The sequence below is a fragment of the Gavialis gangeticus genome, unplaced genomic scaffold (assembly GCF_001723915.1).
Source record: "Gavialis gangeticus isolate Ggan-Ray unplaced genomic scaffold, GavGan_comp1, whole genome shotgun sequence".
In the NCBI taxonomy this organism is placed as follows: domain Eukaryota; kingdom Metazoa; phylum Chordata; order Crocodylia; family Gavialidae; genus Gavialis; species Gavialis gangeticus.
Window position 1 is genome coordinate 150,539,908 of NW_017729032.1, and position 24,418 is coordinate 150,564,325.

Genomic DNA, 24,418 nt, shown 5'->3' on the forward strand with positions numbered 1-24,418 from the left:
GGCCCTCCAGATCCATTTCCACAGGGTGACTGCCTATGTCTTGGTCCTTCACAGTCATCTGCTCTGGGCTTGTGACCCTACTTTGGCAGCCACTTACAACCTGTTCCTCTGACAGCTTCCATAGCCCACCCAGAGCTGCATAGGCTTTCCCTGGCCCAGCCAGCCCAGCCTAGAAATCTCAGGAATCTGACCCTGAATGTTGGAGGATGTCCTAGGGAGGTGGGTACTACCAGGAGCTGAGGCAGCAGACAGGCTGAATAGCCCCCAGCTAACCCTAGTTATGTAAAGGAGCCTCCCAGCCAGTCAGGTAACAACTTCTGGCTAGCCCTAGTTACTTCCCTGGGTGTGACTGCCTGCTTATAAATAGCAGCCCTTCAGGGCCTGGTAGGTTGCTTAACAAAAGAACTATCTCTTCTGAACCTTGGGCTTCTGACTCTTAGTTTCCTGGTTCCTGCCTGTTGATTCCTAGTTTCCCTGTTCCTGGTTTCTGCCAGTTGTTTCTTAGCTTCCTGGTACCTGCATGATGATAACTCTGTTTCAGATTCAAGTCTAGATCCCTCTGCTCTGTACTTGGCAGCTGCTTCCCCACCTCTGCCCTTTTCCTGGCTCTGGTCCAGACCGCTTTCTTGTGACATCCACTGGCTCATGGCTGTAGTTTGGTGACCAGCCACGCCCCAGTCCATTATAGCTACAGCTATAATGCTCCTGACCCCTTGGCCAGTGGCTTTGGTTTAGATCAGATTTGTCCAACTTGAGCACAGCTGGGAACTGCGCACAGGCCATATGTTGCAGGATCCTCCTCCCCCTGTCATGTGGCAGTGGGTGAGGCAGGGGCCTGCAGGTCATACCCTGACTTCCCATATCCTAGTCCTACCCCAGCACACTGTATTGTGAGTGAAGCTGCTGTTGTTTCCTCCTTATAGCGATTTGTGCTAGCTCATTTGGCCATATGGCCTGTCCCAGTCCAAAGTCCATTCCTGACCTCCTCTACTGAGTTTCTTCTCTGCTGTACCTTGTTCCCCTGCTCCCAGTCTAAAAAATAGAACATCCCAGCTTGAGGGTCTGGTGTGAATGACAATAGATTCTGCTTTGACCAAACAGCTGGACTCCCTGTAGTAGGGGCATATGGATGGAGAGTTGCCAGACTTGCCGTTGGCACCTTTTGCTTTGTGACAGACACACTCAAGGCTTTTAATCAAAACCCTCCGGCACTAGATATAGCTCTTCACTTGATCCTCTCTTCCAGATTCTTCAATGCTGTTGTACAGATATGGATTTCAGGTATATGTACCACAGTTGCCAGTATCTGTGCTCACACCAGAAGCAATCCAAAGCAGTGCTTAGCTGCTTTGCTTTCCATGTACCATTCACCTGATCAGGCTATTGAATATTCCTTTACACTGCCACAAAATCAAGATATTCTTTCCCTAGAGAAACTGGACTGTGTTTTAGCCCAGATTTCATACACCTTGGAGTCAACAGAGTTGCATGGGTTCAAGTGAGCAATACAGGTATTGCTCTTTTGAATCAGCCCCTGTGATAGAGCCAGTTAAGTCTCCACTATTTGACAGTGAACTCTCTCAAGGTGGTCATTTAGGGGAAGGTAGAAGAAACCCCACTTTCCTCCAAAGCATTTGGGGGATAATCTGTTCCTCAGGGAGGTCTTCAGCTTCATCCAAAGAGACTTTTACCCCTAACGGAGCATAAGGTTTTGTATCCCTTCTAAACTCTCCTTTCAGCATGAAGTATTAAAACCGTGGGAATTATTTTTACCTATGTAAATATCCAATTTTGTTTTGTATCTTGTTAAGTTCTGAGACTTGGTGACATCCGGGAGTATTTAGGTACATGTTGTTTTTTTTAAAAAGGAATGTTTGGTTATCAGTTTTGAAATTTACAGCCTTTTCATTGAAATGGAAGAATTTGGATTTTGTTTTGTTTATAGAGTTATTCTTCACTGACAATCAATCAGTCTCAGAAGCAGGAAGTGAAAAGTTTCACATCCTATTAACACTTCTGATTATAATGAAGTTTTAGTGTAGATTTAAGGTCAAGAAAAATGTGAGTAAGCCAAACAAGAATGCAGAACTGAAAGGATTTGTGTTTTTACACCTATTTTCCTTTTTCTTTGTCCTTTTGGTCTTTCTTCCTCAAACAACCTACAACAGGCTTTTTCTTGGGACGTTGTTTTAATTGGTAGTAGTGTATTAGAGAGGCATTGGGATGCCCCCAATAACATCAAGGTGGATGCATAGTAGTAGGTGCTATGCAAACATAAGACACATTGCCTGTCCTGAAAAGTTTAAGCCATAAATAATGAGCAAAACAAACATTATGTGGAGGAAAGGGACATAACATAATACCACCAACAGATTGCAAACTAAGCATGTCGTCTTTGCAGAGCAGAAAGGACACAATTGTTTTCACAATAATGTTTGGTTTTCCTCCATACCTTCTCTCAGAAGGGCTTGGGAAGATAAAAGATAATACAAATTGGTTGACCTGTACCTGCATAGTTTCTGTAGAAAAGATTTTTCTTTGTTAAAAATAAGTGGCAAAAAGCTTGGTTAGTGCGGGTGTGTCCACACATTCACTAATGTGCCTTAGTTTCTGCACATTTAGTTTAGTACCTCTAATGAGGTAATAACCGAATGCTCAGTAACTAGAGTTACTGCACAATAACACCAGCACACAGTTTTTTAGTGATGCTTACTGTGCCTAATAACACTGCACAGTAGGCTATGAGCATGGTTAATAACTGCTCTGCTACTGCACAATGTTATTAGTCTAATGCACAGTAAGTGTCTTGCGTAGAAGCTTTCCCTATCAGCTCGGAGCTACTTAGTCTTGAGGTTATGTACTAAGGAGGCAGTGAGTGATGGGCCCAGGGTACAGGCTAGAAAGGAAGCACCAGCAGATGGACCTGTGGCCAGGAAAATGACCACTGCCATGTTTGTTAATATTGGCAAGGAAAATGCAGTGTAACTGGCAGGGTTGTCTGAGTAATTATTGTGCTATGTGATGATGACCTTGGCTTCATCTGAAGACAGAAGCCACATTGTTTCCCTGGGTTTTCTTCTGCTAGTACTACCCTGTATGACCTAGATCAGGGGTGGGCAATTATTTTGGGCGGAGGCTGCTTACTGAGTTTTGGCAAGCCATAGAGGGCCACATGACAGGCATCCAGGGGCAGATAAATATTAATTTTCTCAATTTTTTAGGTGCTTCGTGGGCCAGATAGAATGGCCTGGTGGGCCACATTTTGCCCACCCCTGACTTAGATGAGTGATTTTTCAGCCAGGGTGCTGGGGCACCCAGGAATGTTGTAGGATCCTTTGGAAGTTGCCGTGAGGTGTGAGAAGATAAACAGGTAAGTTCAGCCTTGGGCTTTGTCTCTACATAACAGTTCCTGCCTATCCCTGTACTGCCTGGTCCCTCTGCAAGCAGGTAAGCACTGAAAATAAGTTAGTTTTATTAAATGAGTTGCTGCCCAATTCACAAAAGTTCTGGATGGGTGCCATAAGTCTAATGATTCAAAGGTGTAGGTTGTAGCTGTGTTGGTCTAAGAACATAGGCAGACAATTTAAGTCTAATGAGGGGTTCCTCAAGTCTATAAAAGTTGAGAACCACTGACCTAGATGAATTTCAAGGGGTTAGGGGAAAGCTTTAAATGTGCAATTTTATATTAATTCTATCTACATTTGCACTGATCACTGAAGAAGAGAATCAAAGTTGGGATTTTAGGCTTAGCCACAATGAGCGCATATTTCCAGATATATGCTGCTCCCTTTATAATATCATCACATTGATATATTATTACAGCAATAGTAATGTTGTTCCTTGCAGACAGTCCTCTAAGTTCCAGCGGTTGTATCAAGCAAAAATGGCTATCCTCCCACTGCCTTCCCTTAGTAGTTTAGTGTCCTGGGGTAGAGTTGAGCAGAGCAGGAAAGCAGTTCTGTTGTTATCAACCTAGTTCAGCATCCTGTTGATGTCCCCACCCTCCTTGGTGTATGAAGCTTTACAGAGTGAAGAATTCTTTTACAGGAGAAACTCAAGATGGCTGGTAAGATTTATCAGCAAGGCAACCTCCCCATGGCCATTCCCTGCTTAGCTCTCTCTGCTCATTGATACTGATTAGTCAGCAGGTGATAAACTATACTCTCCACATAGATGCCCCCAACACAGGCATGGAAAAGGTGCTCTTTTTTCCAGCCAGGGACTTCTAACAGGTAGACATCCTTAGAGTTGTACTGTTGGATTTTTCTGCCTTGTGAGAGAGGTGCTCTTCCCTCCGGAGCATGGCATCCATAACACAGGACGTCTTCCCATAGTAGTAATTATCCTGGTCTCGCTGAACATGCTCAGAACAAATCCTGTGCACAGACACACTATATGCAGATTTCTTGATCCATAAGCAGTGAAGCATCCTTAGAGCAGCTGCTGGTGGGTTAATTTGTTCTGCCCAGGCACTGTGCCATGTGATCACTCAACTTCTGGTTTGGGAGCTAGTGTGATTATTATGCCCTAGCAGCCTTGCACCCTATGTAGCTGTGCCCTTCATGGGACAGGTCTGAACATCTTCAAGGCATTCCCAGGATGATGTATTAAAACCAATACTATGCAGTCCATACCTAAGCACATTAAGCCTCTTGCCCAACCAGGTCCTAATTCCCCCCTACCCCCAATTCTTTAAAATGAATCAAATGTGCAATCTCCTAGTGGAGTGAGGTTTGACCTTTTTTGACCCAGGTCCTCACAGGAGGTGAGAGGCTTCATACCAGCTATGAACTGACACCCCAGAGGAGTTTTCCATCTTCTGTGAAATCCTATGAAATATGAACTTTCATTTCTACCCAGGAGAACTTTTACAATCTTTTCTCTAATGCCTGATGAAGGGTGTTTGTGCCCGAAAGCTTGCAATTAAAGATTTTTTTTTTGCAAAAATGTTGGTTTAATAAAAGATATCATCTCTACTATGAATCCTGATTGCCTTTTCCTCTAGACCAATATGGCTATAACCTGGATACCGGTCAACCTTCTTGGCAGGTGTGCCACAAATTAAGCCCCATCTCCTTCCTAAGTGCCACTCCAATCCCTTTCCCTTGTCTGCTCTGCTGCTCTGCTCCCTGCCCTACCTGCTCCTGCATTGGCTACCCCCTCCTGAGTTTGCCTCATGCCACACACAAAAGCTGACAGAACCACTTTTAGCACGTGTTGCAGGTTGGCCATCCCTATCCTAGTGTGCAACGTATCTTGGAGACATTTCTGAACAGGTCTAATAAAAGCATGCCAAGAAGATGGGTAGCTACTGTGGCTGTAATGTGATTCAGTATGTAAAAAGGGAGATTCTTTTCCCTGTTGCCATAAACAAAACACAATATGCTCTTTCATTATCTTGGCAGAACCTTCCTCTTTGGATGAACCAAGGTGATTAAGTCTCTTGCTAAGAGAAAAATCACCCAGAAATTTGGTGTGTTCTTTGGTGGTGCTTTCATACCCCTTTCAAATGTGCGGCAAATGTGAAGCGGGTTCTTTGCTACCAAAAGCTCTGGTCTTGGCCATGGTTCCACCCTTGCCCACCTCTGTCTCCCCAACCCCTCTCCCCCTCCCACCTGCAAGTGAGCTCTGCCATACTACCTTTTCAAACTGCTAGATCTGCTCCTGCCAGCAAGGGAAAAGGGAAGGGTTCAGGGATGTTCTGAAAGAAATGCAGTGACTCTGGACACAGGACAGACAATTAGTCATGAAGAATGAGAAGGAGAAGCAGGACATAAAGGAGAGGAGGAAGGACAGAAAGATCTTACCTACCTGGGGCATGAGGGACCAACAGCAGCAGAGGGAGATGTCTGAGCAGCTGCTCACCCTCATTGACACCAGGGTGCAGTCCCCAGTTTGCACCCCAGCTCCTGCATGTTACAACACCTCCTTCAGCACTATCACTGGTGCCCACAGATTCCCTTCACTCCACTATGTTCTGCAGCCAGAGCAGCTGCTGGGCAAGTTGGGTAGGCTATGAACCAGTCCATGAACTCTTGAAATGGACACATGTTCCCTGTTCATTGTGCTCCATAACAGGAGGAACAGTTCTTCAGTTCACCCACCATCAATGAGATTGTCCTGGCTGGGGCCACTTGTCCTTTTCACAATTTGCACAGCACTTTTGACTTTCTGAGATGTCTGCAGTGACTTTCAACGTAGTATTGTTACATACTTATTTTTTTATTTAGTTATTCAGTCAGTTTGGTTGATGACCTGTGAGTGCTTGGGAAAAAAGGAAGAGTTGTGAAGTCCAATCCAAAACTTTGAATAAAGTAAATATAAATGACCATATTATAAAATCATTATAGCAAAATGTCAGTCTTTTAGCAGGGAATTATGACTGGGTAGCAGAAAGCCATATTTCATTCCTGCAATGTGGTTATGGTCAGAGTGTTACTCCTGCATATTTCAAATTTCTAATATTCCAGTTTTATCAACAAAGGGGGAAAGTTACTTTATTACATGGAAAGAGTGCATGGCTGCAAAGAATGCATAGAACAGTAAAAATATTAAAAGTATTTAGTACTTTCCAGGTTCAAAGATAATTAAGCTACTGAGAAATCTTCACAACCAGTGCATTCATTCAGTATCTCATTTAACAGATGAGAAAACCAAAGCTCTGCTTTAAGTCCAACATTTTCAAAAGAATGGTAATTTTGTGTGGTGAGTATGACACTTACTACCAAACTTTCAAAGGTGCTGGAGTTCCCACATCTGCTGTTGACTTCAGAGGTACTGAGTGCAGAGTACCTCCACAGAATTAGATCCAAGCTGTCAAAACATGAACACTTTAAAAAAAAAAAAAAAAAAAAAAAAAAAAAAAAAAAAAAAAAAAGCAGATACAGGTGAAACTTTGGGCTGTGAGGACTTGGTCTTTTTTCCTGATGTCTAGCGGAAGTGACCAGTTCTTGCAATACATTGATAATTATGAATATTTTTTCATAAGCCATTCAGTTTTGTCATGATTGCACAATAGCAAAAAAGGAATCAAAGTTTTTCTAGGGTTAAGACAACTACAATGAAGTACAAAGCGAAACAGATAAAAAGAAATGTCCAAGTTAATTTATTCATCTGTGCAGTTCGGAAGAAAAGCAGAGCATGTTTTCAAATCATTCTACATCCCTAGTAGAGAGCATACATATGGTTATGATGCATTTCTGCAAACTTGCTGAATATTTTATCCCTGAAAGGAATAAAACATGAAAGGGCATGTTGTTGTCAGCACTGCCAAAATGAAGGGGAGACAACTCAGGACTTTATGAAAAATCCATATGAAATGGCTAGTTCTATCAGCCTGAAAGAGCAAAGATCAACATCAGAGAAAGGTTTTCAACAGAAGGCTATGAAAAAAGAGAGATATGACCATTGATTTATTATTAATTGTTTTCTTTTATATTTTCTCTTGGATCTTGTAATCTCAATTTTAATTTTTTATGACCAAAATAATTACAGAGCATGAAGGTTCACCACTACAAACTAAGAGAAAAACCCTCAAATTTTGTACAAAGGGAAACTATCACAGACTTTTATTAAGGAAAAATTAAACTGGGCAATCACTAATGAAAAGTATGTGTGTGTCATAATTGCAAGGTAGGAGCAGAAATAGAATATCCATGAAAGAGAGCTGTTTCAGAGGCAATCATAAGTACATTCAGCCTGATTACCAGTTATCAAAAACAACAATGCACTGAAAGTAAAAAGAAAAAAAAGCCAGTAAGTCAGAGTATGCTACATCAAATCAGGGAAAGAAGTAATAACAACAGAAACTTTTGAGGATCCCTAGAGTATAAAAATTACTCAGAAAAAAGTGATTGGAAAATAATCTTTAACAGAGTGCCCCACAAATATCAGAATTTTAAGACTGACTCCAGTGCTGACACTTCTACAATATCAAAATTGATGTATGATACAGTTTGGCCATTCTTGCAGCTGCTGTCTGCTAGCGCTATCTTGAAATCCCCAAGGACTGTGTTGACATGCAAAGGGCAGTGTATCAAACAAACAAGTGAAAGGGCAAGCTGTACATATTACCATATGGTTGTGTTCTGCCAGGCCAACATTGTAACTGGATTAATTTGGGAAAAATTGCAATGATGCCTAATATGAAGTTCTATTGTGTGAGTACCACACAGAGACTATCTGCTCCACAACTGCCAAAAGGCCAGGTAAAATTAGAAAGAATGGAGAGTAATGGAGTTACTGTGATGATTCATGGACAGTTAAGTAGTATGTAAGCCTATTGTTTCTGTCATGGGGGGAAGACATAAATCTATATTGACCATACTTATTCAAATGCAGTGAGTCTTTACTTGGGATATACTTGAAGATGTAGCTAGATAAGAGGTGTGCTCAAGTCCCTAGGTATCTAGGATCACGAAAATCCCAGAACTAAAGTCCATGGATCCACAAGCTATTCTGCATAGTCAGATACCCGGCTTTCGCATCAAACTGCTTGTAGGGTTGGGGCCTTGATAACTTAAGTGAGTCAACAGTGTTTCATGTGTTCTCCATTTTGTCTTTATAGCATTTTGGACAGTTTTCACTGAGAAAAGGGACAACTATTTAAGATGCAAAAAAGGTGTTTACTGTCTACATGGATGATGTATGGGAATGTTCAGACGAAAAAAGCAAGTACTCAGAGGAAATCTCTAAAACAATAAGAACTTCTGGTCTGAAACGCAACAAAGCAAAATGTGAACTGTGCCAAATACGTCAGCTTTCCAGGCCAGCCATAAGATTAGTCAAGATGGGCAGTGTCCAGATCTGGAAAAAGACAGCCATCTTAGAACTGCAGCCTCTTTATAATATATGGAATGGAAAACAAAGCAGCATAATAAACAGTCATGACATTCTGACAAAATTTAAGTTTTTTGAACTACTGATGGGCTCTGAGTTTTGAAAGCTGAATTTATGTGTGGTTTGCAATCAAGAAGCAGCTTTGAAAGAAGTAGACACTAACATTGAGGGCTCTAGTGCAAACTTTGTCTGAATTGTATAGTTAGTGACTGTATGCCTGCATAGTATAGATAATGTATTACTACATCAGTAACATTTCGTATTAAAAGCCATTTGATTTCTTTTCCAAAACATTACAACTACATAGGCAGGAAGAAAACAAAAAAAATGTCTGTTGGGTGTTTCAGTTTATGAAAGCATTTTAATTTCGCTTCAGACTTTTCACCCAGTTACAGGTCACACTCTTTGTGCCTGTAAATCTGATTCTTCAACCCCAACTCAGAGCTGCTAGGGCTTATACATGTAAGTCAACTGATGTAACTGCAACTCAACCTGACTAAAGGTGGGAGAATCAGAATGTAAAATAACAGTATGTGGTCCATCATTAGGTGAGAAGATTTCCAGTGTTAACAGAGAGGGCAAGATCCAGTGGAATAAGCCAGCTGTAAACATAACATCTATGTCTGCAAGGTCCTATGTCACTGAGATTCAGGAAGGATCACTTAGAAGAAATCAAATCAGCCTCAGTTTGTTCCATTTTCCTTAGAAGGTGTAAAAAATACTTTGCAGGTCCATTCTTTCATTCATTGTAGGAAATCAGACTGTTAAGACAGGGCACAAAAACACCTCTCCCAAAATTACTGGAATCCATTTTTGGGTTGGACTGTGATTTTTGCTTTGAATCATTATGTTTTCAATGCATCATTTCTGTGCAAATAAGATCAGAATTAGCTGCCTAAAAGGCATGTGGTGCTAGTATATCAAGTTGCAATTTTCCTGACAGACCCATATCATCCATAGTAGCATTGCTAATAATGACCCATGCCTTTCCTTTAAAATGAATGTACTAGTGTAATTGCATAACATGTGAGGGGTTGTTTCTCTGTATACCTAAAATCACAATCTTGTATTATGGAAGGCAAATAATATTCTTTGCATCAGGTCTTCCCATCAAATTATTAAAATACTTGTGTGCATCATATTGTCAGAAGAGAAAAGCATGCTAGCTTACATGGCAAAGCGGTGAATCAAACAAATCCAAACACTTCCTTGTGCAATTTTCATGGTTGCCTAGGGCTTTATTTTACTTGCTCCTGATAGATACCTTTCTATTTTTTTTTGTAAAGTCATTAACTCAAGCAGAGAAAATTAACTAAACCACTAATATTAATTACAGGTATATGACTTGGTTACTTTACTAGCACAAGGGGGAAGATAAAACCCTGTAGAAGGACACACCTGCCTACTGAGTGGTTAACTGACATTTGTAGGCTAATCATGCATGACAATGGAAGTGCCACTTAGACTCTTTGGGCAGTTCTACTGAGTGATATAAGTATATGTGGAGGAATCCTTACTCCATCAATCAGTCCACCTCCACATAGAAGGATCTCAGGTCCATCTGCCCGGTTGGTCGTTTCACTCCATGGACCCCTTCAAACCTATGTGTCTTGTAATTAGTTTAATAGACTTAGGTTCAGAATTAAGTTGGAAGTTGGATACAGGTGGGAGATAAACCTTTTTGAAAAGTCTGGTTATTCTTATGGCAGACAAAGTTCTTTGGGTGAATCTGATATCTTTTATTAGACTGTGACTGCCGGGTTTCAATTCCTCGCCCTTGGGTGGTTCCCCTTCTATAGAGAGATGTCGCTCCCCTCTCGGGATCACTTTGGGATCAAAGCAGGTCTCTTTCGGCCCAGTCCCCGGCCTTGTTCTTGCCCGCCACGACTTGATGTTTCGTTCAGTGTCAAGGTCAGTTTGTGGTATGCTCTGCGGCCCAGGATCACTCGGCGGTCACATCATGGGGCTCTGCCACCCCTACACCCTGGCCTCACGCCACCTCCCGTGTGTTCTTCCTCTATGGGTCCAGGTCTACAGCCGTAGGGTACTATTTTCCTCCCGGCCTGCCCCTGTCGTGGTGCTTAGCTCTATGCTTGGCCCACGGGCCCTCTGGCCTCTCCCTGTTTGACCCTGGACGGGGTCGCTGCGCAGGTTCTGGCCTCACCGCAATACCCTAGACATCCCTTCTATAGGGATACCCACTCGGTTCTCCCTTCCCTGACCGGGGATACCCCCCTGCCCCCAACACAACTTAAATCACAACTACTCAGCCGTCGCTCTGCGGAGCCTTCTAACTAGACCTCACCAGTCCTTTTGTGCCGTACTTGACTCCAGCCTTCCTGGTGCCTCCCTCAGCTCGCTGTACCATGATGTAGCAGTGATCCCCGCCCGGTGACACCCTCTTGGGGTCGTCCCAGGGTTTCTCCCCTGTTGTATGGCTGAGCCTCTGCAGCGTCTCTCTGGCACTTCCCCGGGGCCCCATGCTGCCATCCCTCTGGTGCTTTGGCAGGTTCTCCGCGACCACCCTTACTGCACCTTCCTCCTCTGGAGCAGCCTCCCACCACGCTGCTTGTCTTCGCCTCTCTGGCCCCTCTTCTACCTCCTCTGTCGTTCTGGTCGCTGCCGCTCTCTCTGGCAGATTCGGTGGCTGTTCTTCCCAGGGGCTATCCGCCCCTACCGCTGGTTGAGCCGGTACCTGCTTTCCCATGGGGCCCTCTGTCCCCTCTGCTGCCACAGGTGCTGCTTTTATCCTTGCCAGCTGGCGGCTCCCGATGACGTTACCGGCTGGGTGTACCCATACAAAAAGGCGGCTGACGCGCTGCGCGGGTTTTTCTGGCGGTGTCACGTGCTCATCGTTCCGCTCTGCTGGTAAGTCCCACTTATTATTTGGCTCCCCGGGACATAGACCAACTTAAATAGTTGGAAAAAAAATTTTAGCAAGCTTTCGGGTTTAGCCTGACAAAGGGTTTTTAAACCCAAAAGCTTGCTAAGAATTTTTCCCCAACTATTTAAGTTGGTCTAATAAAAGATATCATAGTTACCCAAAGAACCTTGTCTACCTATGTCCTTAGACCAGCATGGCTACAACCTACACCCCTGGTTATTCTTATAGAATACTTGAAAGCCTGCTTTTATTGTCCCCTATTGTCGTAAGTCATTTACAGGAGGTTTGTTTGTATGATTTCAGTGTACCTCAAAACTGCAGGATCACTTGGGAGTTTCATTAACACATTCCAGGGAATCTCACTAATTTGCTCTTCACACTTCTTCCAGGTTACTAAGGAAGATGCAAGATAAAGCCTCAACCCTGCATGTGAATAGGTCTAGGACAACCCATTTATGGAGAAGTTTGTAGTATGATGCTGCTGGGTTTTTGGTTGTAGCTGCGTTGGACTAAGGACATAGGCAGGCAAGGTTCTTTGAGTAGATGTGATATCTTTTATTAGACCAACTGAGTAGTTTGGGGAAAAAGTTCTTGGCAAGCTTTCGAGTGCAGTCACCCTTCTTCAGGTATAGGGAGCCTCTGCTGGTGTGAGACTCCAAGGAATGAGAGAAGCTAAAAGTGTGGCAGGATGTCAGCGAAAATGTAAATAGGTAGAAATTAGAAAGACAAAAGGTAAAGCAGGTAAGGGAGGGGGAAGAAAGCAGGGGGGAAAAAGGCCAAAGGGAGACATTACAGCAACAGAATACAAAGTAGAAAAGAGGCTGTCTGTGAAAAAGGAAATAATTGGAGATCTGCACCTGGAAGCTTGCCAAGAACCTTTTTTCCAGCTACTCAGTTGGTCTAATAAAAGATATCACATCTACTCAAAGAACTTGCCTGCTTAGTATGATGCTATAAGTTTACCCAGAGAGCTGGTGGAAGTAGATACAGCTTTGGGACCATATTTAGCCTTACACACAAGTAACCTGTTTCTAATACATTAGGTCAGGGGTGTCAAAACATACAGCCCACGGGCCAGATCTGACCCATGGAGCTCCATCATCTGCCCCCAGCACTGTCCCACTGACTCATGTGTTGTGCTGGCTGGCCCTGTGCTGCATATGGTGCTTGCTGGGACTGGTCTCAGGCTAACATCCCAGAACAGCCCAGGCAGGTGCCACATGCATGGGATTGGGCATGCAGGTGACAGGGCCATGGGCCTGCTCTGGCCTGGGGACTGGCCCTGCACCACTCATCTGAGTTTGGTACCCCTACATTAGGAAACTTCTCTGCACCCCTACAATTTGTAAAGAAAAATTACACTGACTTTAAAGATGGGTAACAACTTTCCCACGTTCACAAATTAAGTTGGTGGTAAACACAAGGCTACAAGATCAGAGTCCTTGGTATAACCCACAACATACTGTCTGAATATACTGTGCTATGACCCAAGCTCTATAGTACTCTTTCTCTGTGAAATTTTCCCCAGAACTGTATGGTAACTCTAGAAACTTTAAAATAGTCTGCAGATTCACTCTCTTGTGCTATTTGTTAAGGTATTTACACCTAGAGATAAGCCATCGTAAATAACTCAAACACAATCCTTTTCATATGGCATATTAAGGACGGGAGGAGTTTAGAAGCCTTATTTTCTTTCTTCTCATATTCATTTTTTTCCAAATTAATATTCTTTTTACTGAAATGTACCTTTTCTTGCTTCTCAGCTTTAATGGAACTGAAGATATTAGATAATACAGGCAGCAGTATTCCTGCTCTTTTTTAGGATTTATATGAGAATACCTGCAGAATGTATACTTTTTTCCAGAAAGTTGAGGCACACCTCTGGCCTTTTTTCCTTTCTGTGCAGGACTGTTGCCTCAGATGGGATTTTGAAGGAAGATTCTTAGAATATCCAAATCCTATGTAGACACTGGCTGCTGGATCTACCCAGTAAATAGCTAGGGGACCTTCCTCTGCCAAGTAGAGATAACTGCATTTCATCATAGGGAATCACTGAATTGTTGAAAATTAGTCTGAAAGGGATGCTGAGCAGCCAGGTAGTTTATTTCCTTGTTCAATGGCAGGATCAACTCTACCTAAACCATTCCTGACAGATGTTTGTCTAAGCTGGTGTTAAAAACATGATGGAGATTTCACAGCTTCCCCAAGTAACCTATTCCTGTGCTTACCTATTCTTACAGTTGGAAAGCTTTTCCTAATGTCTAATCTAAATCTCCCTTGCTGCAATGTAAACCCATTAGTTCTTGACCTATCCTCAGTGGACATGGAGAACATCTACATTGTAGCATCTTTGAAAGCTGTCATTTCTTTTCAGTCTTTTTTCTCTAGATTAAACAAGCCCAAGTATTTAGTTCTGTAAGCATTCCTCATGGGTCATTACTCTAATCATCGTTGTTGCTCCTTGTTAACACTCTCTTCAGCTGGTCCATATCTTTCTTGAAGAGTAGTGTGTAAAACCAGATACAGCATGGCAGTTGAGGCTGTCCCACTGCTGAGTACAGTGGAAGAATTATTTCCTGTCATGCATAACACTCCTATTTGTATGCCTCAGTATGATGTTTACTTTTTTCACAACAGCATGCCATTGTTGGCATTTTCAGTTTGTGATCCGATATGATCCCCAGATCTTCTGCAGCACTGCTGCCTTCTCATTTGCCTAAATACCTTCTCCTCTACGTGCTGTACTTTGCACTCATCCTAATTAATCCATACCTTTTCCATCATTATCAACCCCCAACATTTCTAATGGGCCACCACACACACGCCATTCAGAATATAAGACTTCTCCAAAATGTTTCCTTTACTTGTTTCCTCAGGAAGAAGTGGCTCCACTTTCCAAACAACTCTACTTGGGTAAAGTACCTCCCTCTTTGGAGAGGAGAGGGGCTTCACCCCTCCCAAACACCCTCTTACACCTTTTACAGTGGTTCTCAGGCCAGGGGTACATCTAGAGCAGTAGTTTTCAACCTTTTTCATTTGCAGATCCCTAAAAAATTTTGAATGGAGGTGCAGACCCCTTTGAATTATAAGTGCCACTATTCACATACTTTTGATTGTTCATAGTTACTTTCTGCAGACCCCTTAGACAAGGTTTCCAGATCCCCAGGGGTCTGTGGACCACAAGTTGAAAACCACTGATCTAGAGCATTAGGTTACGTAGTAGAGAAGAGGCTATGGCACTGCTTTTCAGCCAGGAATTATGCCACCTAGTGAGCCCTCTTTCAGTGTGTAGCTGATGAAATTCACAGGCTGACTGCAGACCATTTACTATGCCCTCATGGACAACAAATGGTCCACAGACCAGTTTTAGAACCCCCATTCTACACAATATGTCTATACTTTGATTATGATATTGTCATGGGAAGACAGAGTCAAAATATAATGCCAGATATAATAATAATAATAATAATAATGAATATTACCATTTTCAGGCCCCCTTTCTGTCCCGGCCCTAGGCTGCCACCTGGTTTGCCCATGCCTGTGTCCAGACCTGTCTGCTGCTTTCCCTGTCAAAGAAGAAACCTAGGAAGAAAACGCCTGTGTGTCTTGTTGCTTGTTTCCAGATTGGAAATTGATATGAAAATATAAATCTTTCTTCCTGCAGCTAATACACTTAGTTGCATTTCATGGCACTCAACATACATACAGCCATAATTTTCCCCCAGTTTTTCTTGAGTTTTTATTATAGTGGGTGCATCTACACGTTCATTAATGTGATGTAGTTACTGCGCATTAAGTTTAGTTCTTGCATAACCAAGTACCACTAGCACATTGGCTTTTACAAGTGCTAACTGTGCTGTAGCCTAATACTACTGCACACTGCTGTATTAGCATGAGTTTTGTCCGGCACACTACTGTGCTGTGTTATGAGGCTATTGGCAGTTAGTGTCTCGTAGATGCACCCAGTATGTACTATGAATTTTACGTACCATATTTTTCTATGTTATCCTGGGTTAGTTTTCTATCCATCTCCATCTCATGCTCCTCAAGTCATTTATCTTTTTTTTTTAATGTTAACTCCTTCCAACTGATTCTACATACCACAACATCTTGTTTTGAAGAAATAAATTGCAACATCTTTTGATGTTAATGATGGTTGAACCAATTTTGATACGGTTAAATAGCCTCAGCTCTGAAGGAATACTGTTGGTTATGCTCAGTAAAAGGCAGGTCTTGAGAGGTAATCAACAGTGGTATGTGTGTGACGTGATACTAAAATAGAAACTGATTTTACTCTTGCTTCCCTGTCTTTTGCTGGGTCTCTAGCCTCAAGAAAAAAAGTCCTTATGGAACAGAAGTCGTGTTAGAGACCAACAAGTCAGTCAGTCCTCTTTTCAAATACTTTTCAAATGAATTAGCACAAAACCCAAAGTTGAATATAAAAAGCAATAAATGCAAGTTAAGAAATATTGTGACAAAGGAACAAATATTCACAAATCTAGCTACACTAAGAAATTCTTTTATTAAATGGGGATTGACATGCTGCTCTAGCTGCTTCATGAGAAGAAAAACCACTGCCCCATCCCACTCGTATACCAAATGGAGAGAGGGAGTTAGTTAGCTGTGTGAGTAGTCAAGCAGAAGGTTGGACAGGGTGGCACTTTAGAGACTAACTGGCTCAGAGAGGTATAAGCTTGCACAGGCCACAATGTCTGATGAAGTTGGCTGTTGCCTATGAGATCTTACGTCTCTCTGAACCAGTTAGTCTCTAACGTGTCATCCTGCCCTGCCTACTGCATTTACTGAGCACAGATTTTAAAGAACCTGACTTTCCTTCAGTTTTTTTTTTTTAAAAATGACCTTATCAACATCCTTATTCCTGTACTACCAGTCATCTGTTCCTTTTGTTAATGAGAAGATGTGGCCAGCCTCAGGCTAGGAGAACAATCACTATTCCTTTTGCTTGCTACTCCTTTGTCTGAAAATAAAATTCTGGCAGTTGTGTAAAAATGAAGATCAGGGCTTACATGTGCATGTGGTGTGTGGAGAAAAGGGGAAAATAGACTAAGGCAGTGGTTTTCGAACTTCCTAAAGTCACAGAACCTTTTAATATTACTTCTGCTAGTCTTAGCTTTGTGAGCTGACATGGCCTGGCAATGGTAGCGCATGACCTCCTGACCCGCTCCATCATTGCCCCCAGTCTCTTTGCAGAACCTCTGATGACTTACTGCAGAACTGCTGGGTTTTGTGGAACAGTTTGAAATCCAGTGGACTAGAGCAAAGTACAAAGTTGGCTTGACCACAGGCTATTCCATTAGCATCTAGGAAGTATGCTAAACAGCACGATTACCACTGCCCATGCCCTGAAGAAGTCTGCAACTGCCTGCAGTTTTTAGAATTTGCAGTAGGTATAACATCTTGCAAGTAGAAGGCCACATTTCTCAATTCTTAATTGAAATTCTCCATTAATTGGGAACTTTCCCCACATTAGAATTACATGATTTGTCCAAGAGTGGCTGAGCCTATAATCTGAAATAAGAGATTGCAGGAGACTCTGATCTCAGTTACTGTAGGGCTTATAAAGAATTACTTCAGATTTGCTATTACTTGTGAGCAGAATCATAAGGGAGAAAACTTCAGTCATGGAATCAGACAGTCACATTTCAAGAGTAATTAGGATTATTTAACCTGCATGCACCATTGTAAAATAATGTCTTTTTTTTACAATGGTGGCATTTGGTGTTAGAAATGCCACCATTTAAATAGGCAATACGTGCATTAGGGGAATACATGCATTTTCTGAGACAAAAACTAGTGTGAAATGTCCTAGTCTGCTAGATTTTCTCCATGTAGACTCCAAGGTTTAGGCTTTTCTGGAAAGGAAACAAAAAACAAAACAACTGGGAAAACAACAATAATAATTAATCCCCCCCAATGGCTTGCCTAACTTCTTTTGATGCCAGATAGATTTCACGATTCTCAAACGCGTGAGGCTGTAAGCTGTTTGCTGCACTCGCTGACTTTATCTTCTGCATTTGTGCAGCAAACCAGGATCAAGCACTTGGGTGTTGCAGTAATATGAACAATAAATACTGTAATTCTTTGGGTAATCCTCACACTAAACCTTTCAGTCATGTATAGCATCTGATTTCTTTCTTACTGTGGAGAGCTAAGAGATCTCACAGGCATTAACTTTCAGGTACTTAACTTTAAGCATACAAATTCATGACCATTAACTTTTAAGTTTAGCATATTCCTAAGTTCCTAAGCAAGTGCAAACTCAGGTCCTAGGCTGGGATCCAGGGGAAAAAACCCTATGGAGCTTTTCTTCCCCTCCCCATCATCATGCGACCATGAAAGCAGCTATATAGCGCAAACTTTATTCAGCTCAATGTATATACAACACAGAGCCGACCAAGCAGTCCAGTGGTTACAGGCTAACTTTGAAATGCACGTGGCTTGTGTCTGAAATGATGCAGCTATGCGCCAATTTTCAGTGTCCCAAGGGACTGTCAAAGTATGTTGGCAGGTATATTAGTGCCCTCATGTCTAGAGGCAGGGTCCTGGGTTTGTTGTGATGGTGAGGGTAAGCTGCGTATGCCTTCAGGCATCACTCACCAAGGGGTAGATTAGACTGCAGCAAATAACTACAGTTCATCTTCCTGGAAGGGCAATAGGGCTATTAATTGTGGGAATATATATAAGTGTGTGTGTGTGTGTGTGTGTACCAAGAGTTAGCAACCCCTGGCATGTGTGCCAGAGCATGGCATGTGAAACCATTTTGCTTGGGATGACATGGCAGGCCCCTGCGGCTGGCCAGAGCCCAGGCTGCCCACAGCAGGCAGGAGGGAGGCTGCAAGCAGCTGCACTTGGGTCCTTGGAGCCCTAGCCCAGCTCGTTGCTGGCAACAGATGGATGCGGACGTCGGGGTTTCCCCAGGACCCCAACCACTGGTGGGGAAGTGGCTGGAGTTGTGCTGCAACAAGGATGAGGCCCCTCATGGCTCCCACACCATCTGCCCCAGCACAACCACATCTTACAAGTGGAGGTTGCGGGGTTTTTTAGCACCTGGCCCAAAAACATTGCAGATCCCTGATATACACACACACATACCCCGACCCTGCTTTGGGAAGATGGAGGCCCCTCTTTTTGAGGGGGAAAATGGGAGGGATGAGGGAAGAGCAAAACAGTGTCCTTGCAGCATGCTCAGGGAGCCTGCTGGAAGGGGTGTGTGTATGTGTGAGTGTCTGAGGGTGCTGGAGGGGATGCATGTGTACAAGTGTGTGATAGAGGGGATGAGTGTGAAATATGTGTGTGTGTGTGAGAGATATGAAGAAGGTGAGTGAGTGGTGGAGGGGATGAGTGTGTGTAAGATAGGAGGAATGTGTGCGCGCATGTGTGATAGGATGAGTGCGAGTGTGTATGGGTGAGACAGAGATGGAGGGGATGAGTGTGTACGCACCCATGCGTGTGATAGAGGGGATGAGTGTGAATGCAGGCGAGAGAGATGGAGGGGGTGAGTATGTGTGTAAGAGGGGAGGAGTGTGTGCGCTTGCCCATGTGTGATAGAGGGGATGAGTGTGAATGCGTGTGTGAGTAAGATGCAGGGGATGAGTGAGTGTGAGCGTGTGTCGGGGAGGGGAAGGAAACACCGAGCTGACCCACAAGCAGGACTGAAGGGTGGGGGGTGTCTGCGTCCTAGCAGCAAAGGAAGGCGACTCCCCCCCCAGTCCCCTCGCGTGAGGAAACAACCGAGCCCCGGGGATCGGCATGGCTGGGGCGGGCCGGCAGGGGCGCCGGGGTCTCCCTGCCCCTGCCCAGCCGCCGGGAAGGGCGGAAAGCCCAGGCAGGCTCGGCGCGGTCCGGCCGGGGAGGAGGGCGGGCTGGTAGGAGGAGGGAGAGGGGAGGGAGGTGCGGACGCTGGGGGAGGAGGCAGGAGGGAGGCCGGGCCGGGCCGGGCCGGGCCGGGCGGTGGGGAAGCGTCCTGCCGCCTGGCTTCGGGCTGCGGCACAAAGCCCGCCGCCCCCGGGGGAAGCGGGTAGGAGAGGACGGGACAGGGCTCCTCCTCGCGGCCGGGGGCGATGCAGTGACCCGGGCCCGCGGCAAGATGTGGCTGAAGCCCGAGGAGGTGCTGCTCAAGAACGCGCTGCGCCTCTGGGTCACGCAGCGCACCAGCGGCTACTTCATCCTGCAGCGGCGCCGGGGCCACGGCGAGGCCGGCGGCCGCTTCACCGGTATTAGGGCTGGGGGCGCGGGGTCGGGGGAGCCCGGCGTTGGTCCCTGGGGGCAGGCGGGGGCCGGGGCTTCCCGGCACCTGCTCGCCCTGCTGGGGTGCTAGCGCCGCGGGACTCGACTGTGGTCGGGCGGGGGGCAAAGTCCTGGGCTGGGTGCAGGTGCGCGGTAGGCACCGCTCTCCTCCCGAGAGCCCTGATCTGTGTCCTGAAGCACCGGCGCCCGGGGCCGCAGACAGTGTGGATGCCCACCAGGTGGCCGGCGGCCCTTCGGGGGTGTCGCGTGCTGGCGCGATTCACTCTGGACCCCGCACCTTTGTCTGCGCCTTGCACCGGGGGGGCGGGGGCAGGAGAAGGGCTGCGGGGCTCTCCTGCAGGCAGGGGAGGGGTGAGCGCCAAGCACTGAGGTTTCCCACGGGAGCGCTAGGCTCAAGCAAGGGGCTTGAGTCTACAAAAGTTGAGAGTCGCCCTCAAGCCACCTTCCAGCCTATTTTAGCACTGTGTGGTCACAGAATCATAGAAACAAGGGTTGGAAGGGGCCTCAGGAGGTCATAAGCCAACCCCCTGCTCAACGCAGAGCCCATCCCAGCCAAGGTTTTGTCTATCTGGGGTCTTAAAAACGGTCCTCCTCTCTTGGCTCTAGTTTCAATAGCAGGTTAGGCAAGGATTTGTGTACGGGATGGATTGGATGGTCTAGAGATGACCTCTGAAGGGCCTTTCTAGCCCTGCCTCTAGGATTCTAATTCTTCACCCCTTTCATCTCCCCCTACACTTTTCCTGTGAATGCACCACAGGTGTTTTAGCCACTATGGCCATGTCCAGACCTGCATGGACGTTTGATGCCCCAAGGACAACTAGCAGTGATGTACCTTGTGCTGCTGCTAGTTGTCCTGGGGGAACTCCTGTGCCACACACACTCTGGTTCATTGCAGGTTACCCTGGGTGGGATAGAGGATGTTGGTGCTAGTACTGGGTTGGCCCCAGCAGCCTTACCTGGGGACCTGGGAGCCTCCTGGGGCTGCAGCAGTGGCGATTGTGCTGCATGGAGCCTGGCTGGCAGTGGAGTGTGGCTCTGGCCAGCCAGGCTCCAGCTTTGCCACCCTGTGCACCACTCCACCTTTTTCCCCATGGGTTTTTTTGACCCCTGGATATTCAGGGGTCAGAAATCCCTCCACAGTGCTCCCTTGCAGCATGGAGAACAACTGAATGTGCAGCATGTGACACCACAGATGTCTGCAGTGCCACATACCACACAGCCGTGCTCATCTTGAACACCTTCACTAGAAAATTGGATGTTTATCTTGTTGGGATCCTATGACTCCAGCTGACTTTCTGCCCTTTGGGAGGGGGGCTGGGACTTGATCTTCTGAGGTCCCTTCCAGCCCTAATGTCTATGAAATACATGAAATCTGGATGGGGCCTATGTGGTTATCTGCTGGGAACAGGTCTGGGCTGCCTGGCAGGTAAGATGCAGGTTGCTTGTCTTCTGTAGGGATCAGAACATGTGAAGAATGGTGCTCTAGGAGAGAGCCTCTAGAGTAGAAGAGCATTTGTCCAGAGCTGCTTCTCTGGGATCCTTCCCAGTGTTAGGGGCCAAGCCACTCCAGACAGATGGATGTGCCCTTGGCTTGGCAGAAGCTCCAAAGAAATCAACAAGAACTTTGCTGTTAGTAATATCAAAAATAGATCAGAGCAGAATAATGAAAACTTCCCCCCATCCTTTTTACCTCATGGTCAGATTGGTATGGACTGTGGGGGGTTTTGCTTTCCGCTGAAGTAGGGGGTCTACCTGGGACCTCTTGAGCATAAATTGACAACTTTATAGAAGCAGGACATTGGCTGCTGTGGTTCCCCTGCTTTAGCTGTGGCAACTTGGGGTGTTAGGTCTATGTTGTGTCAGGGTAGATGGTAGTCTTATGTAGAGTTTAGGCTATGGTTTGTATAGGATACTTTGGATAGGAATGATCCTGCTTCAGGTAGGGGCTTGGACTAGATGACCTCTGGGGGTCCCTTCCAGCCCTTTTCCATGATTCCTTTATCTGTGCCTAGGACATAATTAACTCCTCATAGGCTAACACACTAAGATATATAGGGAGCATAAGCTTTTATGAACTCAAGCTTGCAGCATCTGATGAAGTGAGCTTGAGTTCATGAAAGCTTATGTTCTGTACACTTCTTTATTCTGTAAAGGTGCATATATCTACCTTGCCTTCTGCCTGACTGGACCAATATGGCTCTCTTAGGACTCAGCTACCCCTCTTAGGCCATGATGAACCAGTGAAACAAAGGTGTTTTGCAGATCCCAGATTGATCAGATTGTTCTGGTAGTTAATAAACTTGCATGTGATTTCTGAACTTGCATGTGATTTCTGTCATGCAGTCGGTAGCCACTTGAGAAAAATCAGACCCAGTAGCAGGTGGGCTGCTTTATGATTTTGTTGAAAAATAGGTTCCACCCTCTCTTTGCATTTTTAACTTCATGTATTGTGAAACACTTATTTACATAGCATACATGACAAAGGTGCTATATAAGAGGAAGCACAAGAAGACAAAAGATCCCATTTGCAGTGGTATAAATCTCAGAGTATTTTTTATGAGATTAGTGATTTATACCACCTTAGTTTTGCAGTAAGTGGCTGCGTCAACATACATGCTTAACTACGGAGTAGACTAAGTAGCTGCAGAGTAAAGTGTCACTGTCTACATGTGCAATGCTATTAGGCCACAGTAAACTAATTTAACCAATAAACTACATGATGGGTAATTAACTGCGATTAAATGCATGCATAGACACTGACCATGGGTGAAAACTGTGCCCAGTCAGCCCAGCCTAGGGGGCCAGACTCTTGCCTAGGCACATGGCTTTGCACTTCCAGCACCCTCATGCCCCAGCCTGCCCTGATGCTACCACCTGGGGCTTGGGGCTGACTCCCTGTGCTCCTGGCCCTGGCGTAAACTGCTCCACCCCAGCTCAATTTGCTGCTGTCCTGGGTGCATGTATAGATGTTGCACCTGGGAGTAGTTTACTCTGGCTTAAACTGCTCCCAAGTTTATTGCTGCAAATTATTTGCACATGTAGATGTACCCACTGATTACAAAGATTGGCCCAAAGTCCCCGTTCTGAGTTAATGATATAAATTGGACTAACGTATAAAGAATATCCATGTTGTGTGTGCAGAATGACAAAAGTGAACAAGAGGAAAAATAATGGAGCTCTTGATTGTGTCACATATCTTGATTGTTTTTTCTTTTTTAATTTTAATTTGGATTGCTTATGGTGGGTAACAGAATTAGAAGAAAATGGGTATTTCAGATCTCAATCTTGGCTTTTTCTAATAGTGTGAATTTTTTTTAAAGCTTTTTTTAATATGAAACAAAAATCCTTGTCTGTAAGCGTTCTGAGTTTTTCGTTTTAACTGCAGGTGGCACAAAAGTTTAAGTCCCACTTGGTAGACTAGAAGGCCTTGTGTTACCTTAGTCTTTGTTGAAGTCAATTAAATGTTGACTTAAAAGGGGCCCAACATTTCATCCCCCAGGTTTATTCTCTACCCTCTTTTCCTTGTGGGGAGCAGATAGATCAGGCTGCCATGATTGTTGAGAGGAGAAGGATTAATTTGCAGATCCAAAAATAGCATCTACAGCTGTTTGTTTTAGGTCCAGGCTGATCATGTGGCTGAGATTCACTAATGTAAAGTCTCCACTACTTAGCTGTTTGTTGCGCTGGCAGACATCTGCAAGTTTAAAGTAAAAAAATGATGCTTACTGTCTAGCTAAGTTCCTGGTGTATTATTTTAGCTGATTGCAGAAGCTATATGTGCACATAGGCTTCTGCATGAGGCTAGCATAAGTCTGTTCTGCCTGGCTACTAAAATGGCTGTTTCTATTCTTTTTTTATGTTCTCCCCCTAACCCTCCTTAGGAGGTGGGGACCCCTCCAACCTTAAAATTAGACATTGTCTTTGCATCGACTTCCCAGATGTTTGCTTTGCAGTTTAAAATGACCTAGAAGTATAGATCCATTGCTGTATAGAAAATAAATCAAGTTTATGTAATGAGGAAGATTCTCATTCACTTAGGACAGTCCAGATTGAGAGCAGATTGCTTTTAGTGACTAGATTAATTTCATTTGATGTAAGTTTTAAATATAAATGCTGAAAAAGCAATCAGGTGTATTCAGTCCACGAAGAAAATGGCTTGAAGTTTTTATGACTTATTTTTAAAATAGATTCTGTGAATCGTTTTAAAATATATGAGAGAGAAATCATGAACATGGTGAGAGACTACACTACTACTACTACTACTATTTTTTTTTTAGTGTGGGGGTTTGCAAGTCAAGAGTTCTGGCTTTTGTTTCCAGCTCAGTCGTTAATCTAGTCAGAAGTGAATGCAGTGCTTCCAGCTTCACAAGAATGTAGGAAGATTTAATAGGTGTTTGAGCTTTCCAGATGAAAGTTTCAGTAAAAACT

The 24,418-nt window shown here is 44.5% G+C and overlaps 1 protein-coding gene and 1 long non-coding RNA gene across 3 annotated transcripts in view; both read left to right on the forward strand.

Annotated features, from left to right (window-relative positions):
* The first annotated feature begins 6,867 nt into the window (after nt 1–6,867).
* LOC109303451 lies at nt 6,868–10,177 on the forward strand. Its single transcript, XR_002099122.1, has 2 exons — nt 6,868–8,268; nt 8,567–10,177. It is a non-coding gene; the product is annotated as an uncharacterized LOC109303451 (long non-coding RNA).
* A 9,503-nt stretch (nt 10,178–19,680) lies between these two features.
* TBC1D8 (TBC1 domain family member 8) overlaps nt 19,681–24,418 on the forward strand; it is a 66,705-nt gene continuing 61,967 nt past the window's right edge. For both annotated transcript variants that reach the window (XM_019524803.1, XM_019524804.1), the window contains exon 1: nt 19,681–19,956. In XM_019524803.1, coding sequence (XP_019380348.1) covers nt 19,830–19,956 — 127 coding nt within the window. In that variant the 5' untranslated portion in view covers nt 19,681–19,829. The remainder of the gene's footprint in view (nt 19,957–24,418) is intronic.